The sequence below is a fragment of the Protopterus annectens genome, chromosome 9.part0 (genome assembly GCF_019279795.1).
Source record: "Protopterus annectens isolate FY-2018-M chromosome 9.part0, PAN1.0, whole genome shotgun sequence".
NCBI lineage: Eukaryota > Metazoa > Chordata > Ceratodontiformes > Protopteridae > Protopterus > Protopterus annectens.
Window position 1 is genome coordinate 1440362084 of NC_056743.1, and position 24310 is coordinate 1440386393.

At 42.5% G+C, this 24310-nt stretch overlaps 1 protein-coding gene across 2 annotated transcripts in view; it reads left to right on the forward strand.

The window, feature by feature from the left end:
• The window catches only part of TGOLN2 (trans-golgi network protein 2), a 345331-nt gene that overhangs the window by 301764 nt on the left and 19257 nt on the right, over positions 1 to 24310 (forward strand). For both annotated transcript variants that reach the window (XM_044084401.1, XM_044084399.1), the window contains one exon: positions 16639 to 16722. In XM_044084401.1, the coding sequence (XP_043940336.1) occupies positions 16639 to 16722 (84 nt within the window). The remainder of the gene's footprint in view (positions 1 to 16638; positions 16723 to 24310) is intronic.

Sequence of the window (24310 nt, forward strand, 5' to 3'; positions counted from 1 at the left end):
CATGGCAAGGAGATTCCAGCTGGAATTAGGCCTCATTCCACTAGGGCTACTGCCACTTCTACAGCATTTCTAAGGGGTGGCCACTAAGGATATTTTGGAGGCAGCTACTTGGAGTTCAGTGCATACTTTCTCTAAGCATTATCACCTTCCTCTCTACTCTAAGTCTAGGGCTGGTTTTGCCACAGCTATTTTGCAAGGCATGTTGTCAGTTCCTGCTTCCTTATGATTTGCCAGCCTCCCTTACCTCTGCTTTGGGATTCTACCCAATAGTTAGGACTGCAGCAATGTGGAATGAAGAACATAGTACAGTTTTGTACCTACCATAAATGTAGATGTTCGAGGATCCACATTGCTGCAGTCCAATTTACCCTCCCTCCTTCCCTCTGTGTTTAAGGGTGGTTGTGTAGGTGAGGTTATATTCTGGTAATTTTGTATATATTGTACATATTTTTGGTGCAGGTATGTTTGGAATTTTTGGTTTTGGCCTTAGCTTTTCAGGGTCTTCTGACATCTGGGGCAAGAAAAGACTGAGGATATGACGTCGGTCATGCGCATTAGTACCCTGACGTACTGACGTCAGTCTAATGTGCCCTGACCGACGTCAGCCATATACTTTGGTATTCGGGCCGACTGGACAGCGGACTACCCAATAGTTAGGACTGCAGCAATGTGGATCCTCGAACATCTACATTTATGGTAGGTACAAAACTGTACTTTTCCAGCTCTGAAACAGTACATTATTGGCCGTTCTGGGCTGCTTTCTCAAACTAGACTAAGTCTAGCACTTGCTCAGAACTTCTTGTAGCATTTACTGTAGGATATATACTGCTACCAGCACTAAACTCTCCATAAAAGAGGGAAAAAAAACAGCTTCAGTACTAATAAATTGAGCACCTATCCAGGCATGTCTAAAGGTCTGCTCCCAGTGCTTTCTTCTGTTAACCTAATGAAACTGGGCATCCTGAGGCAATGTAGCAACTGCCTCGTACACAGACAACCCTCTCCTCTTACCTCCCAACACTCTGACTTGTGAGAGATGCACATATATAGCCAAATTAGAAGCCAGGCACTCTTCAGCCAAGAGTGGACTAGTCAGTCGAGTGGAGGTCAACACCTGCACCGCACCACATGGAACACATAGCCCTCCAGAACATACACCACCACAAGTCACACATAGTAACACAAAACACACACCTACTTTTGCGGAGGCTGTCAATAAAAATCTACCCAAACAACAGAGACCTCTGAAGCAGAATCGCAGGCAACCATCACATCCCAGCACAAACCCTGAGACATATAGCCCACACAAACAGTGTGCCACTCAACCAAAGCCCCTAAGGCAAAACAGCTTACCCAATACACTAGTCATAGGTCACTCAATAGTAAGACACACTGATGTCCTGCTCACTAGGTTGAATAAGCAGAAAGTTACAGTCAGCTGCCTGTCGTGTGCCAGGATCCGCCACATAATGCTTGCACTTAGGACACTCCACAACAGGTACAAATATGGCTCTGTCATTGTCCATGTTGGTGTGAATGACCTGAGACGTAACTCCCTGGACTACATGAAAAGAGACATGGAGGAGCTCTCCGATCTTGTAGCCCAGGCAGGTATGACCCTAGCCCTGAGTAGCATCCTACCATCACCCAGAATGATACCATAGTATAAGCAGAAAATGATTGACTTCAACAATTGGCTAAGTTTCTGGTGTCATTGTAATCGGATCCAGTATCTGTCTGCCTGGGATGATATGATCGACAGACCTTGATGCTTTGTTAGAGATGGCCTGCACCTATCACCCCTGGGATTCTGGATACTGGTCAAGGCTGTTGCCACCCCTATAGTGCCTTTTTTAGGCAATACCCTGAAGACAAAATTAGCACCGTAACAGATACAAGCAAACGTAATCTGAGGGTTATGCTACTCAATGCTAGAAGTCTAAATCTCAAAATGCACTCGCTCGAAGCACTCCTTAAAATGGAGAACATCGACATCTGTGCAGTAACAGAGACCTGGTTCAGGGATCCGGAGAGCACCCCTGCGTTACCAAGCTATACCTCATACCACACTTTTTGGTCTCAAAACCTGGACCAAAGCCGTAAAGGCATTGGTGTCTCCATATTCATAAAGGTTATGCACACCTCCAGACTAGTAGCCCAACATAACACATTAGATACTTCAGGTACAACTAACACTGAGCAAGACTGCAATCCAAGTTGTAGCCTGCTATAGATCGCCCACCATGTCCCAAGACTCCCACTCCACATTCCTAAATACCCTGGAAAATATTAAGGTACAACCCAATACCCTTATACTGGGGGATTTTAACTACCCCTCCATTAACTGGGAAAATTACTCATGTACCAACACACTAGCTCAACATTTTCTGGAATTCATAAATTCCAACGCCTTGGCCAACTCATTCTTACCCCCAGCAAGGGTAACAACATCTTTGACCTGGTCATTACTGATATGGGCGACTTTTGCTCTACACCAGTAATCAACTCCTCACTGGTCAGATCTGACCACAAGGTAATCACCATGGATATCCACATCCCATCCTCACACCCCGTAAAGAAAACCACCATGAAAACTTCTCCAAAGCTAACTTTGGACTTCTAAAAACAGAGTTGGCCAACTTCACGACGCCTATGCACATGGAAAATAGGTGCATGACTGCTGAATCATACACCAGTGCACTGTATGAACACAAGTGCATGGAATGGGCCATACTGAACCGAACCAAGACGCTCTCCTTCAAAAACAAACAAACCCAATCTGGTGGTCCCCTACCATGAACAAACTCTACAACAGAAGGAAGAAACTGATGCAGAAAGGTGAAGTCCCAAGACTGGAAAAAAATCCCTTGTTATCCTCAGCAAAAAACTGAGATCCCTCATCAAATCCTCTAAAGCTACCTATGAAAACAAAATTGCAGCTGATACTAAAGACAGCCACAAGGCATTTTATAGTTATGTCAAGAACATATATGGCAATACTCAGATCTGCTCTGAACAACAGCACAATGGCAACACATATACCAAGCCAACTGATATTGCCAATGTACTGGCCAATAGGTTCAGTGTGAACTTTACCCCCCTTTCACCCCCTAAAGGGCCTATCACAATATCAGAGGAATGCCAAATTCCCAGTATCACTGCTGCACAGGTTAAAACCGCACTGTCCAAACCCAAGATTACAGCTTCCATGGGACCTGACAATATCCCTGGCTGTGTTCTACATGAATTACAAAATGAACTGGCACCACACCTGACTGCCCTGTTCAGTCACACCCTCACTTTAGGCTTTGTTTCTACTGAGTGGCACACCGCTATGGTCATCCTACTCCACAAAGGGGGAACTACTACAGACCCTGGGAACTTCTGCCCCAATAGCCTGACTAGTATGATATGTAAGGCTATGGAGCGCATCATTATGGACCTTATAAATAGGGACATAGGGAGTCTCCAAACTCTGGACGCAGTTTGAATTTGTGAAAGGTAGAACATGACTGCTCAACCTGATGGACTTCTTCAAGTCTGTCTCCAGAGCTGTGGATGAAGGCAAAGTAGTTCACACAGCCTACCTCGATCTTGCCAAGGCCTTGGACACCATCCCTCACTTGGGAATCATAAATAGACTCACTAAACTAGACATAAACCCCTATGTCCCAAGGTGGGTCACAAACTGGCGCACTGATATAACCCCCACTCTGAAAGTAGCGGATTCCAAATCTGATTACCGACTAGTTACAAGTGGAGTCCCACAAGAATCAGTCCTGGGTCCTCTCTTGTTTGGCATCTACTTCTCTGAAGTTCAAGCCAATATAAATGGACTTTGGCTGATCAAGTTCGCAGGTGATTGCAAACTGTGAGCCATTATTGATTCTCCAACTGATGTAGACATTCTTCAAAAAGGCCTCACTGTGACCAATGACTGGTGCTAGAACCATGCCCTTAAACTCAGTGCCAAAAATGCATAGTCATTCCCTTTGGGAAAAACCCGGTGCCCATGAAGTACCACATTGACGGTAGTCCACTAAACACTGAAGGTGTGATAAGAGATCTGGGGACACGGGTTGACAGTAGCCTCTCCTTTAACAACCACATTGCCACTGTGGTCAGAAAGTCATTCTGTGTGGCACATCTCATTACAAAGGGTTTTTCATCCAGGAAAAAAAGAGGTCATAGTCCCTCTCTACTCGTCCCTCATCAGACCTATTATAGAATGGCATTTGGCATGTACCTCACTAGACACCTACAACAACTGGAAAGGCCACAAAGATACCTCACTAAGGGGATCCCGGGCCTTAAACACATGCCCTACATGGACAGACTCAAAAAGCTCCAGCTGTACTCTGTCTCATATCACCTACTTAGAGGCGCTATCTGCTTGACCTACAAAGCCATGCGTGACCCAGAGCTACATCTGAAGAAATCCCAGTCTCTCTGTACCACACGCTCCAGGGACCTCAACTTCATTACCACAATAAACAGAACATGCTGGAGGGACAGGTTCCTAACCCAGAGACTACCCATGCTCTGGAGCAAACTTCCCATTCATGTCGAGCAGAACTAAATGGTCTAAAACAGGACTTAGAGGAATCACTTGCCCTCTTCAGAAGAAATCTTGATGACTGGATGGGCAATAGAAAATTCACCCAGGGGGTCACTTCAGTGGCCTTGCTTGATAGGGGCATTGGGAACTAATGTCGGGCAGCAAGATGCCAGGGAATATTTTTGGGCTAGGCTTACATAGGCTCCAGGTCCAATAGCCTAGTACACACCTATGAACATTGTGAAGGTACTCACCAAGACTTGAGGATAAATTCAGTTTCAGCAGTACTACTCTCCTTTGCTTTCTGACTTATCTCTCCATTCAGACCCCTAATTCCTAGCTAGGTGAGGTTCTCAATGATGCCCGAGTGGAGGATTGTGTCAAAAGCCTTGACTAAGTCAAGACAGGAAGTATGTACTGATTTGCCTTCATCCAGGGCTTTGGTGACTTTCTCAAAGTCCACCAGGTTTAATAAGCATGATCTACCACTAATGAAGACAAATTGGGTCGGGTCAGGAGTTTGAAGGTCACCTATGTTTTTGTGGATAAAGGTCCATGATGATTCTCTCCATGTCTTTACAGATATGGCTGGTTAGGTTTTTATGTGTCTATAGTTCCTGGGGTCAGTTGATGGACCCCCTTTGTACAAGAGAATTACTGTTGCTGGTTTCCAGTCTGCTGGGACAAAGCCAGCACTTAGACTGTAGTTGAAGAGAGTGACAAGTGATTCCTCTAAGTCCTGTTTTAGACCATTTAGTAGGCAGCCTGGGATGTTATCCTGTCCCATAGAGGCAGTGCATTTTGGCCATGGGGAGTGCAGTTATGACTTGCTCTTTGCAGATACTAGGTAGAAGACTGGTGACAAGTATGGTTTGGGGTATGTCTGGTGAGGACAGGGGGTGAAGTTTGCACCAAATCTGCCTGCTAGCAGGTTGGCGATGTCCTCAGGGTCAGTATGAGTGGTACCATCCACTACTAGTTCAGCATAAAGCTGGGCCTTCCCTTTTAAATTTCTGACATAGCTAAAGAATGCCTTGTGATTATCCTTGGGTAGGATTCTAGTTTAGCTTCATAATTGGCTTTAGAGGATTTTACAAGATATCTGATTTGCTTGTTCAAGCCTCAGAGGGTGTCCTTCCTCTGCTGAGTCAGTTCCCTCTTTTTCTTAGGCATTTCCCTTTTGTTGTATAACCTGTTTATGCTTTATGCCCAGCAGGGTGGCTTGTTTTTTTTTTTTTTCTGAGGACCTTATTTTGAGCCATTCAGGTACAGCTGAGTCTATACATTTGTATAGATGTTTATACAGGGCATTTGTGTACAAGTCTGTATAGGAGTGATTGTTGACAGTGGTAGCAGGGGGGTTGAAAGTATTTATGCCATCGCTTAGGAGGCTATAATTTGCTTTAGATAAATTTTTCATCCTTTTTGCTTTGGGGGGGGGGGTCAGGTGTGATTGTTACTTCGAATGGGACTGAATTATGATCAGACCTTACCAGGGAAGGCAACACACGAGGGTTAGTGCAGAGAGTCCCCCAGTGTTGGTGAGTACCAAGTCTAGGACATTTGAGCCCTTTGTGGGGAGTGCAGATCATTTGTTCCAAGAACTTGTGTTAAGAAAGTCCAGGAACCTATATGACTCCCAGTCAATGGAAGGATAAATGAAATCACTCATGACCGAAGTGTTTGCCTGGATAGTGAGCCACTCAAGTAGGTCTAGGTAGGCAGAGTGGTTCTTGTGCTTCATGGTGGGAGAGCTGTAGCGAACAATGATGTGAAACAGGGTTTTACCTACAATTATTTGGACTTGGAGTAGCTCTAGGGAGTCATACTGTTTGACCAGTCTTGAGGTGTATTGGTCTTTAATAAAGATAAATACACTTCTGCCTTTGGTTCTTTCATGCTCATTTTGAGGTTTGAACATGTGGAAGGCATTGTAACCTTGCATAGCCAGGGTGCTCTGTGTGGCCTTGAACTATGTCTCTGGAAGATGCCGATGTCTCTGCAGTCACAAAGTAAGGAGTGCTTCCAATGTGTGCAGTATCTGATTTAGATTCCTAGCATTAAGCAGCACAATCCTGAGTTTGTCTCTAGTGGATTTTTTAACAACAGGAATTTTGTTGGTACAGTGCCTAAAAAGCACTATGGGGGAGGTAAGTACCTTTGCCAGTAACCGAAAACCAAGAGGCTATAGGCAAAAACCATGTCTGGCAAAGCAGCATAGTCTTTTGGCCATATCTCCTGAAGCTTATAGATACTGGATCCCCATGGATTGGCACCAGAAGCCAAGCCAATTTTTGAAGTCAGTGATTTTTTTTTTGTTTATATTAGGCATCACCCTGGGTGAAAGAATGATGCTTATTGCTAGAGACATACCTGCCTGGGACTCAATCTGAGAACTCAGTCATGTGTCTCTTCATATACTCAAGTGAGGTATGTCGCAAGTCATTCACTCCAACATGGACTATGACAGAGTTATAACGGTACTTGCTGTCAAGTGACTTGAGTGCATGCATGATCTGATGCATCCTGGCACCTGACAGGCAGCTGACCGTGCCCTTTTAGTCCAGCCTGGTGAAGGGGGTATCTGTGTGTCTCAGTATGGATTCACCTATGACCAAGAGATTTGGTTTTGAGGTGTTTTGCCTTGGGGACTCATTGGCTGAGACACTGTTGTGTGTATTATTATGTGTAATGGATTCCGTTGCGTCTGCAGTGTGTCCAGTAGATTTGCACTTGGGAGGTCTCTGATATGTAGGTAGGCTTCTAGTGAGTACCTCTGCATATATAGGTTAATGTTTTGTGAGTTTATGTGCAAGAGGCGAACTGGCGTGTGCTGACAACCTGTTTGCTGTCTGATTTGTTATGTGAGAGAATTGATTCCATATTCATAGTATAGATACATCTCTCACAAGTTGTATTTGTTTAATAAGTAACTGACTGTCAGTATACACGAGGCAATTTCAACAAATGCTACATTGCTTTGGGATGCCCATGTCAAGTCAGGCTGGCTGTTGAAGTGGTGGGAAACTGTTCATCCATTATGGCAGGTAAATACTGCAGAACATGTGGGGTGAGGACTAGATGGACCATTTTTTGCTGCAACACTAACAAAAAGTGGCTATTCTGTGGAGGGCTAGTGGAAGAAAATTGTATCGGTGCTTCACAGTGCACAACTGAGTTGCTCGCAGGGCAGCAGTGCAGTCTCTGAGCAGCTCCAGTAGACTGAACGCAAACCCTCACAAACACGATGCTTAAATACAAGAGAAGTTAAACAATTTCAAACAAAGTAACCAAAGGGAAATCCCAAAAGTGAGCCTTATTCCAGCAATCCCCAACTCAGATGGGTCCGTGGCTGCACACTTCTGCCACAAGGGTGCGGGGGGGGGGAGCTTCTTAAATGTAAAATGGCTGGTTTTAGTGCTCAAATGTTACTGAACAGTCTAAGTTCAGCAAGCCTGAATCTAGCCTATGCTGTAAAATGCAGAAGTACTAGAAATTTAAAGTGCAGAAAATCGGATTCACAATAGCAAAAAGTTTAAGTAAAGCAGCAATTCATTAGAATACTCCCACAAGAGTGTAGACCACAAGCCTTCCTTGTGTGAAATAAGTTGACTGGAGCCCAAGTGCTTAAACCAGAACTAAGACACTTTCAGAATAACAGGCGCAATAAGCCTTCACCAGCAATTCTCAGCATAGAAGGGTGTACGCTATCCTGTCCTGCCACAGGAGTTTAGACCACAAATCTTCTTAATGTAAAATAACTTGTTTGGAACCAAAGTGTTTAAACCAGAACAAAGACACTTAGAAAAACTGGCACAATAAGCCTTCATCCAGCAATTCCCAGCTCAGGTCAGTGGCTACCCTCTCCTTCTACAAGAGTGTGGACCACAAACCTTCTTAATGTAAAATAACTGGCCTGAAGTCAAGCTCTTAAACCAGAACTAAGACACTTTTAGAATAATGTACACAGTAAGCCTTCAGCCAGCAATTCCCAACTTAGTAGGATATAAGCTTCCTGTTCTGCCACAAGAGTGGATACTGCAAACCTTCTTAATGTAAAACAAATGGTGTGAAGCCCAGTTACTTAAACCAAAACTAAGGGGCTTAGAATCTTTTTCTTCTCTTTTTGGCTTTTCCTATTAGGGGTTGCCACAATGGAACAATGGTCCGCAGAACAATTGGTACTGGAGTTTTACGGTGTGGAGTTCCCAGCCTGGCACCCAACCTTCCACGGAAGGTACAGACACATGCACTCACACCTAGGGCCAATTTAGTGTCCATTCCACCTGCAGCATGTCTTTGGGATGTAGAAGGAAACCGGAGCACCCGGAGGAAACCCATGCGATCGCAGAGAGGGCACGCAGACTACACACAGAAGGCACCCCAGCTGAGAATCAAACCAGAGAACCCCTTGCTGTGAGGAGGCAATGCTAAGTGCTGCACCACCACCACGTCTGCCCTAAGAGGCTTAGAATAACCGTTACAATTTCATCAGGCTACTAACAAGCAGTAATAAATGCAGCAGAATAAATGCAATTGAACACTTGAGAACAAGCAGCAAAAGCAAAATAAAGTAGTACAGCAAGAGGGAACACAAATACAGTAAAAGCAGCTGAATAAAATGCAGTTTTTTAAGTTGTGGGAAGGCAGGAAACAGGTATAACCAACAAATTCTTTAAATCATGAGCCGTGCTAACAGACAATTCCAAGCCAGCAGTAAAATACTCCTACTAATTTTTTATTGTAAGACATTGTGTTTTTGTTCCTTGTTTCAATGGAACTTCATCAGAACAAACATCCCCACACATTAACCTCATTAAGTACAAAATTTTAAAAGTCATGTGACTAACCATCAATTAAGATCCTGATAAAATTTTTAAACATGCTGTTAATTAAAACCATTATAATACTTCAATTTTTATACGGAGTTAATGGTGCATGCTTCATTTACTCCTGGTGAACATGTAGCATTTAATTTAAGTTTCCATTTCAATTCAGATAAATCTAAACATTCGTTTGACTATCCTGCCTTGGGTATCATTCTGCACTTGCTCAGTAACAAAAAAAAAAGACAGAAGGCATTATTATTGTGATGAACTAGATTTCTGTACAAATAATCAGTGGTCTTTTTTTTATATATTGGCTAAATGTTTGTAAATCCTGTCTTTAATTCTCTTAGAAGTTTTCCCTATATAAAATGATGGACAGAACTTACATTTTTCCATATAACCCACTTGTTTTGTAAAACATGAATAATGTCTTTGCATCTTGTATTCTGTATTTTTAATGCTAAAAGTATTGCCCTGCATAATGTAAGGGCATTGTGAACAACTTCCACATTTTGTTGTTCCTTTTTTACCCTTGTCTGTTTTTAGGGCTTTCTTACTTTCTAGATACTTTTTAAATGCTTTCAGTTCTATGAACATTATATGGATGTAGACCTTATTTATCCATTGCTTCCTCTTCCGATAAAAATAAATTCCAGTTTTTTTTTTACTAGACTTTACTATGTCTCTACTGTCTAATGTGTAGGTAGTAATGAAACGTCTGTTCATTCTATAAGTTGATTTTTTGTCATGTTTGTGGTGTTCCCATCCCTGTTACACTCCATATTGTTGGAGTTCAGAATAGGCACATATATACATTTCAGTCACTTAATGATCACTTGTTTCTTTATTTTTCTCAAAAGGACTGTCAGGATAACCCCTTCTTGAAAGCATGTCAACTACCACATCAAATTCTTTATAAAATTCCTCCAGTTCTGACACCATCCTAGCTACTTGTAGTAACTGTCCTTTTGCAACTGCTTTTTTGGTGTCTGGGGTGCCAGCTGGTAGTGCAGAATAAGAGTTTGAGAATGTGGGTTTTCTAAAAATGGTAGAACATTGTCTACCATTTGTCTGTTCTTTTTTCACCTCTAAATCTAAAAAGGCTATCCTATGATCATTGACGCAATGAGAAATTTTTAAAAATTCTACTGAGTTATTGATGTGAGAAATTCATCCAACCTCGCCTGGGTAGCTATGCATAAAATAAAGATGTCATCCAGGAATCTGGTGTAAAAAGCCCAGAAGTCCTTGAATACACTATTAAAAATGTACTCTTTTCCCAGTGTAACATCACATAGTTTGCAAATTTGAGGGCACAAGATGTTCCCATTGCCTCTTCAGAAGTTTGCGTGAAGTATTGACCTTCAAAATAAATATAGTTGTTTTTCAATATTATTTCAATAAGTACAACAGTGCCATTTATCTGATCTTTGTGGAAGTCTGCCATCTTAAATAGCTGTTCTGTAACCATTTTAAACCTATGCCGTGAGGGATAACTGTGAATAAATTATTGACGTTAATTGTCACAAAGATTCCTTGGGGATAAAATTGTGTATTATTTCACTTATTTAAAAAGTGCCAGGATGTGAGGTATTTTGTATAATCAATTTTACAGGGTATGATCAACTAACTTTACAATTAAAAAATGTTTTTGATCTCTTGGTATCCACTACAGGTCTAAGCTGTGGATTGGTAATGCTTCTATGTATTTTAGGGATGCCAATGACACTAGCTATTACAGGTCTGTCATTATACATATATTCATAGTCATTTTTCATTATCTGCCCTTGTAATAACATATCTCCTAATAGTAGGTAAACAGAACATAATTCAAGGTTAAGAAACTGAGGGGGAGGGCCTTCCCCACTGATGAGTCAGCACTCAGTAGAATGAGCTGATGAGATGGGACTGGGGAGAGTGTCCAAAATCAGTAGGGGAGGGCTGGGGAGAGTGTCCAAAATCAGTAGGGGAGGGCAACTCAAAAGCCACCAAGTTTAGGAATACAACAACAGTTAGATGGGTGGGTGTGAAAAGTAAAATGTAGACAGAGATTAGCAATATTCAGGCAGAGTAGAGCAAGCAAGTCAAACAAGCATTCCAGCAGACTTCAGTGGCCTCACAGTTGGCAACCTTACAATCCATTTCCAATTCATCCATGAGGCTTATCTCTCATGCAGCTGAAGGTACCTCAAGGGCAGTGGGTTCAGGCATTTCCCTTAGGAGGCATGTCTGGATGCACTTGTATGATTTTTGCAGAACCCTTTAAGTCCTCGTTCATCAGTGTACTTTTTGATGGCAATTCATTATTTGGCCATAAGGTAAAGGACACACTCTCCAGGTGTGAGCAAGATGGCAAGACCCTGTCTGCAGTGGGAGTATGTTTTTCAACCCCTCAAAGAACCTTCTCGAGAAGTCAACGAGGTGGTCGAAAAACGTGGTTCAGAAAGTCCCACGGTCATTTTCAAGATCCACATGGAGATAGTTCCCCCAGGAGCAGAGGGAGGAACTCAAATGGAAGACGCCATCCACCTGGCAGAGGAGGCCCACAAAACCAAGGGTCTAGGCATTACTTCTCTGATAGACCCTACCACTGCTCCTGACAGGAGGCCCAATTGTCCCCCCGCTGAATGCAATCAGAGGTTGATTATGCCTGTACCAGAGAGCCTGGCTAGGTATCACAAAAGATACATAGGTACAGGGGATTATTTTTAGTAGTTATATAGTTCCCTTTTTCCTTCCACCTTCGTCTGTATGCAAGTTTCGTGATGTTCCACCCAGTAAGAGGAAAAAAGCAACACTAGAAGTACAAAAGCTGCTAGAAAGAGTCATCCAAGAAGTCCCACCAGACAGGAAAGAATTCAGAAGTTGCACACAATTCTTTAGTGCCAAAGAAAACAGGGGACTGGAGACCAATTTTTGATCTCAGCAACTTGAACAAATAGGTTCAACACACAAAGTTTCAGATGGTCATGGTTCAGTCAATTCTGCCCTTCTTGTGCAAGGATTGCTGGATGTGCTCGATAGACCTTCAGGATGAGTACTATCACATATAAATGAACAGACTATCCAGAAGGTGTCTACACTTCCAGCTGGTAACCAGTCATTACTAGTTCAGAGCACTACCTTTGGCCTTACGACAGCCCCCAGGGTGTTCACCAAATTCATGGCAGTGGTAGCAGCTCACTTCACACTCCAGAGATTCTGAGTGTTTCCGTACCTGGACGACTGGTTCGTTACTGCTGTGACTAGGCATCTACAAATAACAGCATGCGATCAGGTACCACAGACTTGCTCCCATCTTGGGATAGCCATAAATTACAACAAATCTGTATTAAAACTGTCTCAAACATTGGAATTCATAGAAGCAAATTTCAGCATAGTATCTGTGACAGCCTCTCTTCCTCGCAAGAGTACAAACTATCAGATTCCAGGTCAGAAAAATAATTCACAGTACCCCAGTCTCAGCCTGATTGATTCTGCAAGCCTTGGTATCAGTGTTAGTGGCTATAGTCCTAGTTCTTCTAGCAAGATTTTATATGAGAATTCTTCAGTGGATGTTAGCAGTACAATGGTCTATTCTTTACCAGCACGTCAGCCCAAATAAGAATCACTGAGGCATGCAAGAGATACATTTGGTGGTGGATTCGATCAGATCAGGTTCAATGAAGGCTGAGTTTTCATTCTCCCTCAGCCCAAGGCTATAGAGACCACAAACACATCCTAGATTGGATGGGGGGCACTTCCTGCAGAAAACAGTCCAGTGCACTTCGTCCCTGGAAGAGGCCAGCATGCATATCAAATGAGACCAGTGTTCTGTGCATGGCAGGCCTTCCAAGATTCCCTTTTGAGACCGTTGTGATTCCGGCATACAGTATGTCAGTGTTTTGATATGTCAACAAATGAGGAGGAGCCAGGTCTTACCCATTGTGTCGAGAAGCCCTCAGAGTGTGGCAGTGGGCAACCTTATGCAACCATTTTAATAGAAACGTACATTCCAGGGAAGTCTAACGTGATAGCAGACAAATTGAGCAGGTCCATTCTGCTGTCTCATGGGTGGTCTTTCAACATAAAGGTGGCAAAAATGATTTTTTACCTGTGGGGCCAGCCTTGCTGTGATCTCTTTGCATCTCCCTTGAACAACTGCAGCAGCTTCTTTGCCTTAATCCCCCCCACCGGAGGAATCCGCAAAAGAAGATCTGTTACACGATTGGCACCCCTGGTCTCCACATTGCATATCCCCCAGCCCCTTTGATCCCCAAATTTCTACAGAAAACTTTCTAGTTGAAGAGTAAAGTCATCATCATTATACCTTACTGGCCTCGACAGATTTGGTTCCCATTTCTTTGGCCTTGTCTAATTTACCCACCTTCGATTCTGGATCATATTCCAGATCCCTGTCTTGCCCGACAGGCATGATTCACCCGGATATCTCAAACCTAAAGCTGACAGAGTGATTTCTTCACTTCTTTTAATAGCCAAAAACCTATGCTGCTGTCCCCTGTCCATCATATACTTTTATGTTCCCCTAAAGCTTCTACAAGAAAACTATACAGAAGTAAATGGAAGAGGTTTGTTTTTGGGCACTTCAGTAACATATTGACTCCTTTTCAGCCCCTGTACAATGTGTCCTTGAATTTTTGGCAACAGTTTTCAGTGAAGGAGCTAGCTCCGCAACCTTTAGAGTTCAGCTAGCAGTCATCTCTAATTTTTACATTGTATTTGCGAACTCCACCCTGGCTTCATCTGAACTTTGTAAGGCCTTCTTGAGTGGTACCTTTCTTTTGAGACCTTTTTATAAAGATCCAGCTCCTCCATGGGACTTAAATTTGGTACTGCAGGCCTTGATTCATCCCCCTTTTGAACCAGAAGCAAAATGTGCTCTTAAGTTTCTTACCTGGAAGACTATCTTTCTGGTGGCCATCACCTCTGCTAGAAGGATTTCAGGACTTCAAGCATTATCTTATAAACCTTCCTGTGTGATTTTCTACAAGAATAAAGTAACATTGCGAACCAATCCTTCTTTCCTTCCTAAGGTGGTGTCAGAATCTAATATCAACCAGTCCATTAATCTGGCAGTTTTCTTATCTAAATTTGCAAACAAAGCTGAATGTATGTTGCACTTATTGGATGTTCACAGACAGTTACGTCTTTACTTACATAGAACAAAAGAAATTGGAAAGACGGGCTAATTATTTTTCTCCGTTGCAGATTCTAAATTTGAGTAAATCAGTTGCAAAGGTAACTTAAGTGAGGTGGTTGACAGATTATATATCATTTGTCTACAGTAAGTTGGGTCTGTCCTTACCAAAACCTTTAAGAGCACATTCTTCTAGGTCCATGGCTACTTCTTCAGTGTTTCCTTCTAGGGCTTCCATGGATGACATGTGTGGCTTCAACTTGAGCCAGTCCTCATACCTTTATTACTCATTACAAACTGGATCTGGTCTCAAGGGGAAGAGCAACCTTTGACTCAACTGTGCTCAGGAATATCTTTCCTTAGAGTCCACCAGGGATTTTAGGTAGCTGGCGACTCTGTCAGAACTATTGAGTAATGAATGAAAATTGACCACATCAGATAAAGAAGTTATGTACTCACCATAACTTCATCTGTGTTGTCCATTTTCATTCTTCCTGAACTCCTATCCTACCAACCGCCAACCTTCTTCACAATTTATTTCTGAAAGAACGAGAGCTTAAAAGGACACCGCTGTTCCTTGTGTTGAGCTCCAGGTAGTGGTTCCTTCTATCAGGAGTATTATGCTATTTCTTACATTATGTCAACCAGCAAACAATTTGTGAGGTATTTTAGGGATTGGTGTAGTGGGTAAGAGAAGAGCTCAAGAGCTTTTTAGTGGCCATGAGCTAAAATAGTTGGATGTGAGGGAACCCATCTGTTGAGAAAGAATGAAAATGGGCAACACAAATGGAACATTGTGGTGAGTACATAACGTTTTTTTTTAACTATTACAGTGAAATGTCCTGAAAATGACCAGCCTGTGGGTGCTGCATTCAGTTTGATGCACACAATCCTTATGGGTTTGACCGATTTTTTTTTTTTTCACTGCCTCAATTATAAATCATTTTTATCGGGTAGTTGCAGTCTCCCAAATGTAGTAAACTGTTGTATTTTCACCCTAAACTTATAGTCGCGGTGTCATGTGAAGAAGTAATGCTGTGACATTTATTTTGTTTCCAAAGTATTTATCATGTTGAAAGTTCTTTATCCATTAAGATTAACTATGGAAGTCGCTTTCCTTTTCAAGTTCAAACATTTTTTGCACTTAATGCAGAATTGTAAAACAAAATACAGTTTAAATTGTATTTGCCATAAACATCTAGAGTTTTGGGAATACATTTAATTTTGGTTGCATTCATGTTACTTAAAACAGTTGGCCACTGCAGCTGTACCTCTGCAGTGCATCACATGTACTACAGACCTTTCAGACAGGCTGGCAGGCAGACACTTTTTTATTTTAACAAGTGACTGCCTCTCTTTCCACATACAGCATTTAATTTGGAATTCAGTGTTAAAGAAATACTTTTAGCTTCACTTGTCTGCTTTATACGTACTTATTATTTTTACTGGCCTCAAATCTTTGCCTAATGTTTCTGGAATCCATTTCATAGGTTCATAGATTAGTGCTTAGCTAACTGCCCTTGCGAGCCATTTTAAGCCTACCCAATTATCCCTTGTGAGACACAAACCCTGCACCTTGTGTGTAAGGCAAACACCTTGACCATTAGGCCACCCTCCCAACCTCAATTCATATTCATATTCTACTGCTAGTCCTGTGAGTCATATGCAGAGATGCCACATTCTGTAGCTACTGTCAGTCCCGTGAGCCATATGTACAGATACCACATTCTGTAACTGCTGCCAGTCCTGCAGGCAGTATGTACAGATGCTACATTCTGTAGTATCTTTGTTCTGTGCATGTTACTGGAGTATTGCTGGATGAATGTATGACACCTGTTGCTGTGTCTGCTGTTCTTGGCCTCAGGGCATGTTTTAGCCATAGTTAAACTACTTGGCACCTTATTGTACCCAAGTGCTTTATTGACTGCATTCTTTGTTACTGTTTTATGTAAAGTTTCCTTTGCAAAATGGACACTACCTCAGTCGGGCCATATTGATGAATGTGATAATTGCTTGTGTCCTTAGGTATGCATTGTGTCTATAAAATGTTCAACTATGCTGTTTTCAGTCATTGAGAGCCTAATGCTAATCCAAATTTAATTTTATTTTTTAAGATAATTGCATTCTTCCTGGAAGGAAGAAAATCAAGCATGGGACGACGCCCCAAATCCAGCGACTATCAGCGACTGGATCAGAAGGTTTGTACAAGTTCCTTGATGATAGGGTGTTGATGCTAGCACTGTAAAAAATATTAATAAAAGAGAATATTGGTGTGTAAAACTGTAAAGGAAACCTGTAAAGTTGAACTATTTAACTCCTATCCTGTTGATTGTGTTCCAAAGGTTTGAGCCCCTATTATGGTCTAGTTTTGGCTCTGTTTACTTTCTGTAGAAGGCTGAATCTCCAAAATGGCTTGACATGCTGTAGTGAAGTTTTCAGGGAAACTGCCTGTAAATTATATTACTAACTTCAGATGTAACGGAACAGTTCTAGCTTGAATTTTAAGGGGCATGTTTTATTTATTTATTTATTTATTTTTGCATGCATTGACATCTGATTACCGGGAAAGTCCGACTGGGTAGAAGCCTATTTTCAACAGAGGCCCGAGGAGAAAAGCTCCAAATTATTACAAAACATTTTAAGAACAATAATTTTACAGTCTTTAAAAATAAAGCAAAAACGTCTGCAGTTTAAATAATTATAACAAATTAGATGGAATATTAAAGCATTGGTTAAGAATCGATGCAAGGTATATGACAGTCAATTAATATTTAGAGAAATTTTAGACAGTTTGTAGAGAAATTAAAGGTAAGTTAGTCTAATACAAACAGGAATTGCAATATGAGGTGAGGGAAAAACAGGCTTATGGTATATTAAGAGAGGAAGTCTGGGAAAAAAATTTGATAGCAGTAAGGAAATAAATGAAGAAGGGAGAGTAAAGAGGTGTAAGGAATGAAAAGGTACCTGTACACATTTAGGGACATAGTTTGTCCTGGTTTTGAGAAAGAACAGAGCCAAATTTTAGCGAGGAAGACTTTCAGAGTGGTTTTAAATGATGGGAGGGAAGGGTATATGCCATATTTTCTTCTACGTTTTTTTTTTTTTTTTTTCAAGACTGATAAACTTAAGCACCTCTGCATAAAAGCGAGGCTATTACAGCAGCACAGTAAAAAGTGCATTGTAACGTCACAGTACATATTTGTTTTTATAGTTGCCTCCCTTAATAAAACTGACTGAAGTGCTTGGGTTATAAAGTGTGTCTATGTAAATGTTGCTGTTTGTAATTTTATCTGCCCTTCTGACTTCAGGTTGACAGCAGCTACACAGTACAGCTAAAATCATTACAGACATATGGAAAAGTTGTCACTGCAAGATATTTCAGTACTTGACCATATGTTGTATTTAGCAGTTCCATGTAGTTTAAAGACATTCTCTCTGTATGTCTTAGAAAGTCCTCCTTGATGGGTCTTGTGGTTAGGTTGTTTTCTAAACAAGTCATAATTTGACATTTTTCCCATGAAGTTCCCTTGCTTTTGAGCACAACCCATGTAAGTAGGGTTGCCATTTTTTTCAATGTCCAGTGTAGGACTTTTTTTTTTGTAGAAACATGGGATTTTGCAGGACATTCCATACACATAGCTAGTACAAAGGACTGAACTTCACTTCTTTGCCAACATAAAAGCTTATTCTTGTGGCATTTGAGCTGATTATGCTGTTTCACAAAAACATTTAGGTGTTTCAGATGCAAAATAATTGTTTTTCAAGCAACTATTAAAGACATCTTAGAAAATATTTTTGTCCTAAAGTCTCAGGATGTTTTCCAATTTTCAGATTTTTTTGCAGGCCAAGTAGGGACTGTTTTGGGACAGGTAATGACTCTAAATGAAGGCACACTAGTCCCATGTGCCACTGGCAATGCCCAATCCTGTTATGCTGCTTGCACAGTTGGAGCTTGATGCTTGCTGTCACCAGTGAAGAAAATTTCTGTTTGCATGCCCTTTTGTTTTTTGTTTTTTTTTTCTGTATCAGATTTTTCTGAATTTGATAAAAATGGTGGAAGATGGCTCCTTGCAGAACCAGTGGGGAAAAGTTTCCATTCACAGCCTCTGTAGTGGGTTACTTTTTCCTGATATTCGGCTTGGAGAATTGACTGGGGCTCACTTCTTCTAGCTGTAGTTTCAAGTGGTCCATTGCATTTTGGGTGTTTCATAGGCAGAAGTTCACTTCCACTCCATTCATCCATTCCTACAGGGAACTTGAGGCCTAGTAGAAGTGCATCCCTGTCTTTCACCTGGATTGTTAATGTCTTTTTTATTTACTTTTACTTCAACCACGATAGACCACTGATCCCATTGGACCCATTTTAATGTCAGTCTGGGACTTTCCGCAATTTATCATCTTAACTCCTTGTCCACCCTGCCAGATCCTGGGGTGTGTGCACCTGAGTAATCTACAACAGATCAGGGGTATCCGTTGCCAAGACTTCTTTTTTTTAAGGCCTTCCCTTACTCCATCTGGACTGATTATTCCAGACTGAAATGGGCTAAACCTTTTGGGTATTCCTCAGAGTTAATGGCCCAGACATGAGAGATCAGGGGTACTTTTTTAACTTTCATTAGACGTTGAAGTTGCAAGTGCATTATTTCAGTTGAAGAGGCTGTGGTTTAATCCCAGTGCCTAGGTTGGCACAGGGCTCTTCCCATTGCATGCCACACTTTTCCCTCATGTTCATGTGTCTATATGTGAGATTCACTGGATCTAACTCCACAAATGCTGATCATGTTTTTACACTGATATACGGACTGACAATATTAAGAGGTAGAGTTGGGGATGCAGAGCTTCCTCCACAGGTTGAAGCTTAATCTAAGAAAAGAAGGCCCTCCATGTCTTACTCTCTTTGGGCCAGAGTCTTTGAGTTCCATCTGCTGCTGCACCTGGAAAGAGGCTTCATTTAGGGAGAATTTATAGATTGTAGGCTCCTGCTTTTACCTAAGCCTTGGGAAACCCCTGGGGGGGAGGGGGTTATATATCATTCCAGTTTGACAGCCCGGGGGGGAGGGGGTTATATATCATTCCAGTTTGACAGCCTTCCTTAATGTTGCATGCAAGCCTTGAAGCACCCTCGTTTGTTGGTGCTACCCCAGGAGAGCTTACATCATTATTATTTCTGACCAATTGAAATAATACCTTTGAGATCTTGTCTGTCCACCCCAAGGTTGATCTCTGTGACCTCTAGAGGGTAGTCTGCATTGCAAGAAGGCTTATTAGTATGCTACTAAGGGCTTAGTGCTCTCAACAGTCTGTCCTCCTGTCTGGGTACCAAAAGTTCCTGGCTGAGAGGGTCTTAATCATTCTAGATGTCCTCCTTGAGTATGGGGTCAGGAAGGACAATACATTTACCGTTAGTACTGCTGCTCTTGGTGAAGTGCAACCTTTTTGGGTGTTTATCTTTGGCAGATGCCTAAGCTATTGTAGTAGGCAATTGGGTCTTGGTCACTCTGGATGTTCTTCCTGAGTCTAGGGTCAAGGAAAAAGTAATGTATTTTACCCCTCAGTACTGCTGCTCTCGATGTTATACCGTTTTGTGTGTTTGTCTTTGACAGATATCCAAGCTAGGGAGGCAGGCAGTGGTGTGATGTTCTTCGTGTTTCACTGTTGCAGTTGTCACATTTGGGTTATCTGCTTGCAGTAGCCCTCAGTCGACCTGATTATCAAAGTCTTGGGTCCTGCGTCAGTTGCCTTCTCATCTTCCGTGATGTCAGGTAGTCAGGGTTATAAAGCATGCAGCCGACGGCATTACATCAGTCTTTCTTGCCATGCGGTGCCTGAAGCTGAAGCAGTTCGCAATTGCCGGTCGGCCGACTCCTGAAATTTTCGTTTTCGAGTTTCAGAAGCAAAGTCTTCAATTAAAGCTAAGTACCCCGTTGGGGAAACTTTTTCTTGCTCTAAACTGATGCCAGTAAAAGTCTCTAATTGTATTTCTTGTGGAAAGCAAATACCTCATAAAGATTTTCATTTGTACTGTATTCCTTACCTAGGCCCTGACCACGACATACTTTGCTCTCGGTTTTGTGCCTTATTTAAACCACAAACTATTCGTCGTCGGTATGTTTTCGCTTCTAAATATTTTGGTGCTCGGTTCAATTATCCAGATGTCTTCGGTAAGCCACCCGACTAGCGACATTCCGGAAAAACACAAAGATAAAGACAGAGACAGGTCGCCTAGGTCCAAAGCTGCCGACGATGCTTCTCCTAAGCTAGTTGCCGGTACTCAGTGAGGCGCTTTCGTAGCCCCTGATACCCACTACATCAGATTCGCAGGCCTCTACCGAGACCCATTCAGAGTCCAGTATGCCGCGAGATGCTTCAGCTGTGGAACCTGCGGATGTCTCTGCCTTGGATGGGTCTGGAGCCGCTGTGCAGGTACCGGCTTCTGAGGGTGTATTCAGGCCTACTGACTTGCATATTAAACTGACGCCATCTTCTTCTTCAAGGCCTAAAACTCGAACCATGCCTAGGAAACCACCCAGACCGCATGGTCAGGCCTCTATGCCTAAAAAACAAATGATAAAAATGGCTGAAGACCTTATGACTTTAATCAGGGGAAGCCAACCTTCCCCCTCTAAGAGACCTAGGACTGAGTTTGCTTATGACACTTCTGACCAGGATTCTGAACTTTGTCTCCTGTGTTGACCAGGATTTACCCTTATCTACCTGTGAGGATTCTGATGCAGAGGACTCTATTCCTTCTGCTTCTCCCCCAGATGATTTTTCTTTTGGTAAAACCTTGCATACTCTTAGGGAGAATTTTCACTGGGAAAGCCAGAATTACTCTGATTCTAAAAAGAGGCTTAGAGATTTCTTACTCCTGCCCCAACACAGGCCTTTAGCTATCCCTCCTGTGCTGGACATTGTTGACAATGCCTTTTCGGAATCTAGTTTGGCCCCTGACTCTTTACCTCCTGCTCCTAGAAAATCTGATAGATATTACAGGGTTCCTGATTCTCACAAGTTCCTTTTTAAAATTCCTACTACGGATCCTGAGACCATTTCACAGGGACCCAAGGGCATTAAGGCTACTACTGCCAAAAATCCTACCCCCTCTGATAGAGATTCCAGGGCCCTGAATAGATGGGGTAAGAAGGTATGCACCTCTGCAACCATCTGGGCCTTAAATTGCCAGTTTTATATGTTCAAGTATCAGCAGCATATTAATGGATTGCTTAAACAGAAAATTATGTTGATTCCTGATTGTGCTGAAAATAAGGATTTACAGGATTTAATGCAGTCTGCAGAACAGATTGGAAAACATACTTTGCAATGTGGTTTTGATTCACTAGAGGCATCTTGCAGGGCTGCTGTCACCGGGTCTGTACTTAGAAGGCATGTTTGGCTTAAGGAGCAATCTTTGCCAGATCATGTTAAAACTAACTTGCTGGATGCTCCCTTAAATCAGGACCGCCTGTTTGGCAACAAAGCAGAAGCTGTACTTTAAAAGTTGGAGGATAAAGCTAAATCTATGCATACTGTTAAAGATTTCTTACAAGTGCAGCCTCCGGGATTTAGCAGGCATTTGCCCTCAAAAAGTTGGTCCTTTCCTGCCTCTTCCAGGCCTTCTCAGTTCAAACCCAGAATCAGCAAAACAACCAGGCTTCAGTCCCAGGGTACGAAGAGGACTAAGCAGTGGGGGGCTCCCACTTCCAAAGCAGGGAGTAGTAAGACTCCCCTCTGGTAAGCTGTCTCAATGACTTAACTTTAAAACTACCAAGCACTTCTCAACTGACTGATCCTTTAGTGGGAAAGGTGGCTCTGCAAGCAAAAAACTGGGAACTCATTACCCATTGGGTTTTAAACATAGTTTCCCAAGGATACAGATTTCACTTCCACACGTTACCAACCCCAAACAGTTGGCCAGATCTACCCCCAAATCAGTGGGCAGAGGCTCAAAAGCAAATACTCTCTCTTAAGATTAAAAACTATCCAAACTGTACCAGAAGAGGAAAAGGGACAAGGTTTCTACTCAAGACTTTTCCTGGTACCCAGAAAAGACAACTCATTGGGTCCTATCCTGGACCTTTCTATCCTAAACATCTTTTTGGTGATTCCAAAATTCAAGATGCTAACTCTTCACCAGTTGCTTCCCATGATAGGCAAAGATGCCTGGGTGGCAACACTGGATTTAAAGGAAGCCTACCTACACATCCCAATCAGGGAATATTGCAAAAGATACCTACCTTTCAAAGCAGGCTGCATGCCCTATCAGATGTTCTTCATTCCACATTGCTGCAGTCCTAACTATTGGGTAGTCCGCTGTCCAGTCGGCCCGAATACCAAAGTATATGGCTGACGTCGGTCAGGGCGCATTAGACTGACGTCAGTACGTCAGGGTACTAATGCGCATGACCGACGTCATATCCTCAGTCTTTTTTGCCGCATGGTCCGATGCAGAAGCAATTTTGCGAGTGCAGGTTGGCGTTCTGAAAGTTTCTGAAGTCAGAGTTTCAGACCGAATCAAAGTTGGCTAAGTACCCGTTGGGAATATTTTGGTTTTTCTTGCCTCAGTATTTAACCGGATGTCAGAAAAAGTGAATAACTGTATTTCTTGTGGGAAACAGATACCTCATAGGGATTACCATACTTTGTGTATACCTTGTTTAGGGCCTGAGCACGACGTTGTTGGATGCCGCTCTTGTGCTAGATTTAACAAACGCACTATTAAGAGAAGGTTAGACTGTGCCAGGTTAGTGTTTGGGAAGCGTTGTAATTATAAAATGCCGCCGGATGCTCCGGCGCTTCGCTAAAAAACGCAAAGATAAAGCAGCAAAGCCTAGGGTGGAGGAACCGACAGTCCCAGACGTCGGTTCTTTGGAAGGCTCAGTGGAGGCGGAGGTTTTGCCAGGTGTCTCTTTGGAGTCTCAGGAAGAGACTTTACTGTTACAGGATGTATCCTCTCAGGAAGTAGGCCAGGCTGAGGGGGCTTCTCAGGTGGCTGTTCTTCCCTCTCTTCCTAAGGTGGTTAGAGCCTCTCCTTCAGTTTCCAAGGCTTCTTTGAGGGGCAGGCCAAGTTTAGCTTCTGTGGGGGTTTCTCCTAGTACTTCAGGATCTTTGCCTAAGAAACATATGCTTAAAATGGCAGAGGATTTGATTACTATGATTAGGGGTTCTATGCCCCCTCCTGATAAGAGGCCTAGGGTGGAACCTGAGTTTGAGAGTTTTGAGCAATGCTCGGAGGCTTCGGAGTCTTCGGCTGAAGACTTGCAGGAGTTCCCTCCTTATTCTGATTCTGATGTGGATGATTCTACTCCTTCTGCTTCTCCTCCTGAGGATTTTTCATTTTCAGAGACTCTGCATTCCATGAGGGAGCATTTTAAATGGGAAGGTCAAGATTTCTCTGATTCCAGGAAAAGGCTTAGGGAATTCTTGTTTTTACCCCAGCATAGGCCTTTAGCTATACCTCCTGTTTTGAATGTGGTGGAAGATGTGTTTGCAGAGGCTTCCCTGAATCCTGATTCTTTGCCTCCTGCCCCAGTTAAACCGGATAGGTATTATAGGGTGCCTGAAGCTCATAAGTATCTTTTAAGAGTCCTAGGGCAGACCCAGAAACTGTCTCTCAGGGGCCTAAAGGTGTGAAGGCCTCAGTTGTTAAAAATCCTGTCCCTCCTGATAAAGAGGCAAGGGCTTTGGATAGATGGGGAAAGAAAGTGTATACTTCTTCCACTTTAGCCATGAGGGCGTTGAATTGTCAGTTTCACATGTTAAAATATCAGAATTATCTTCTTTCACAGT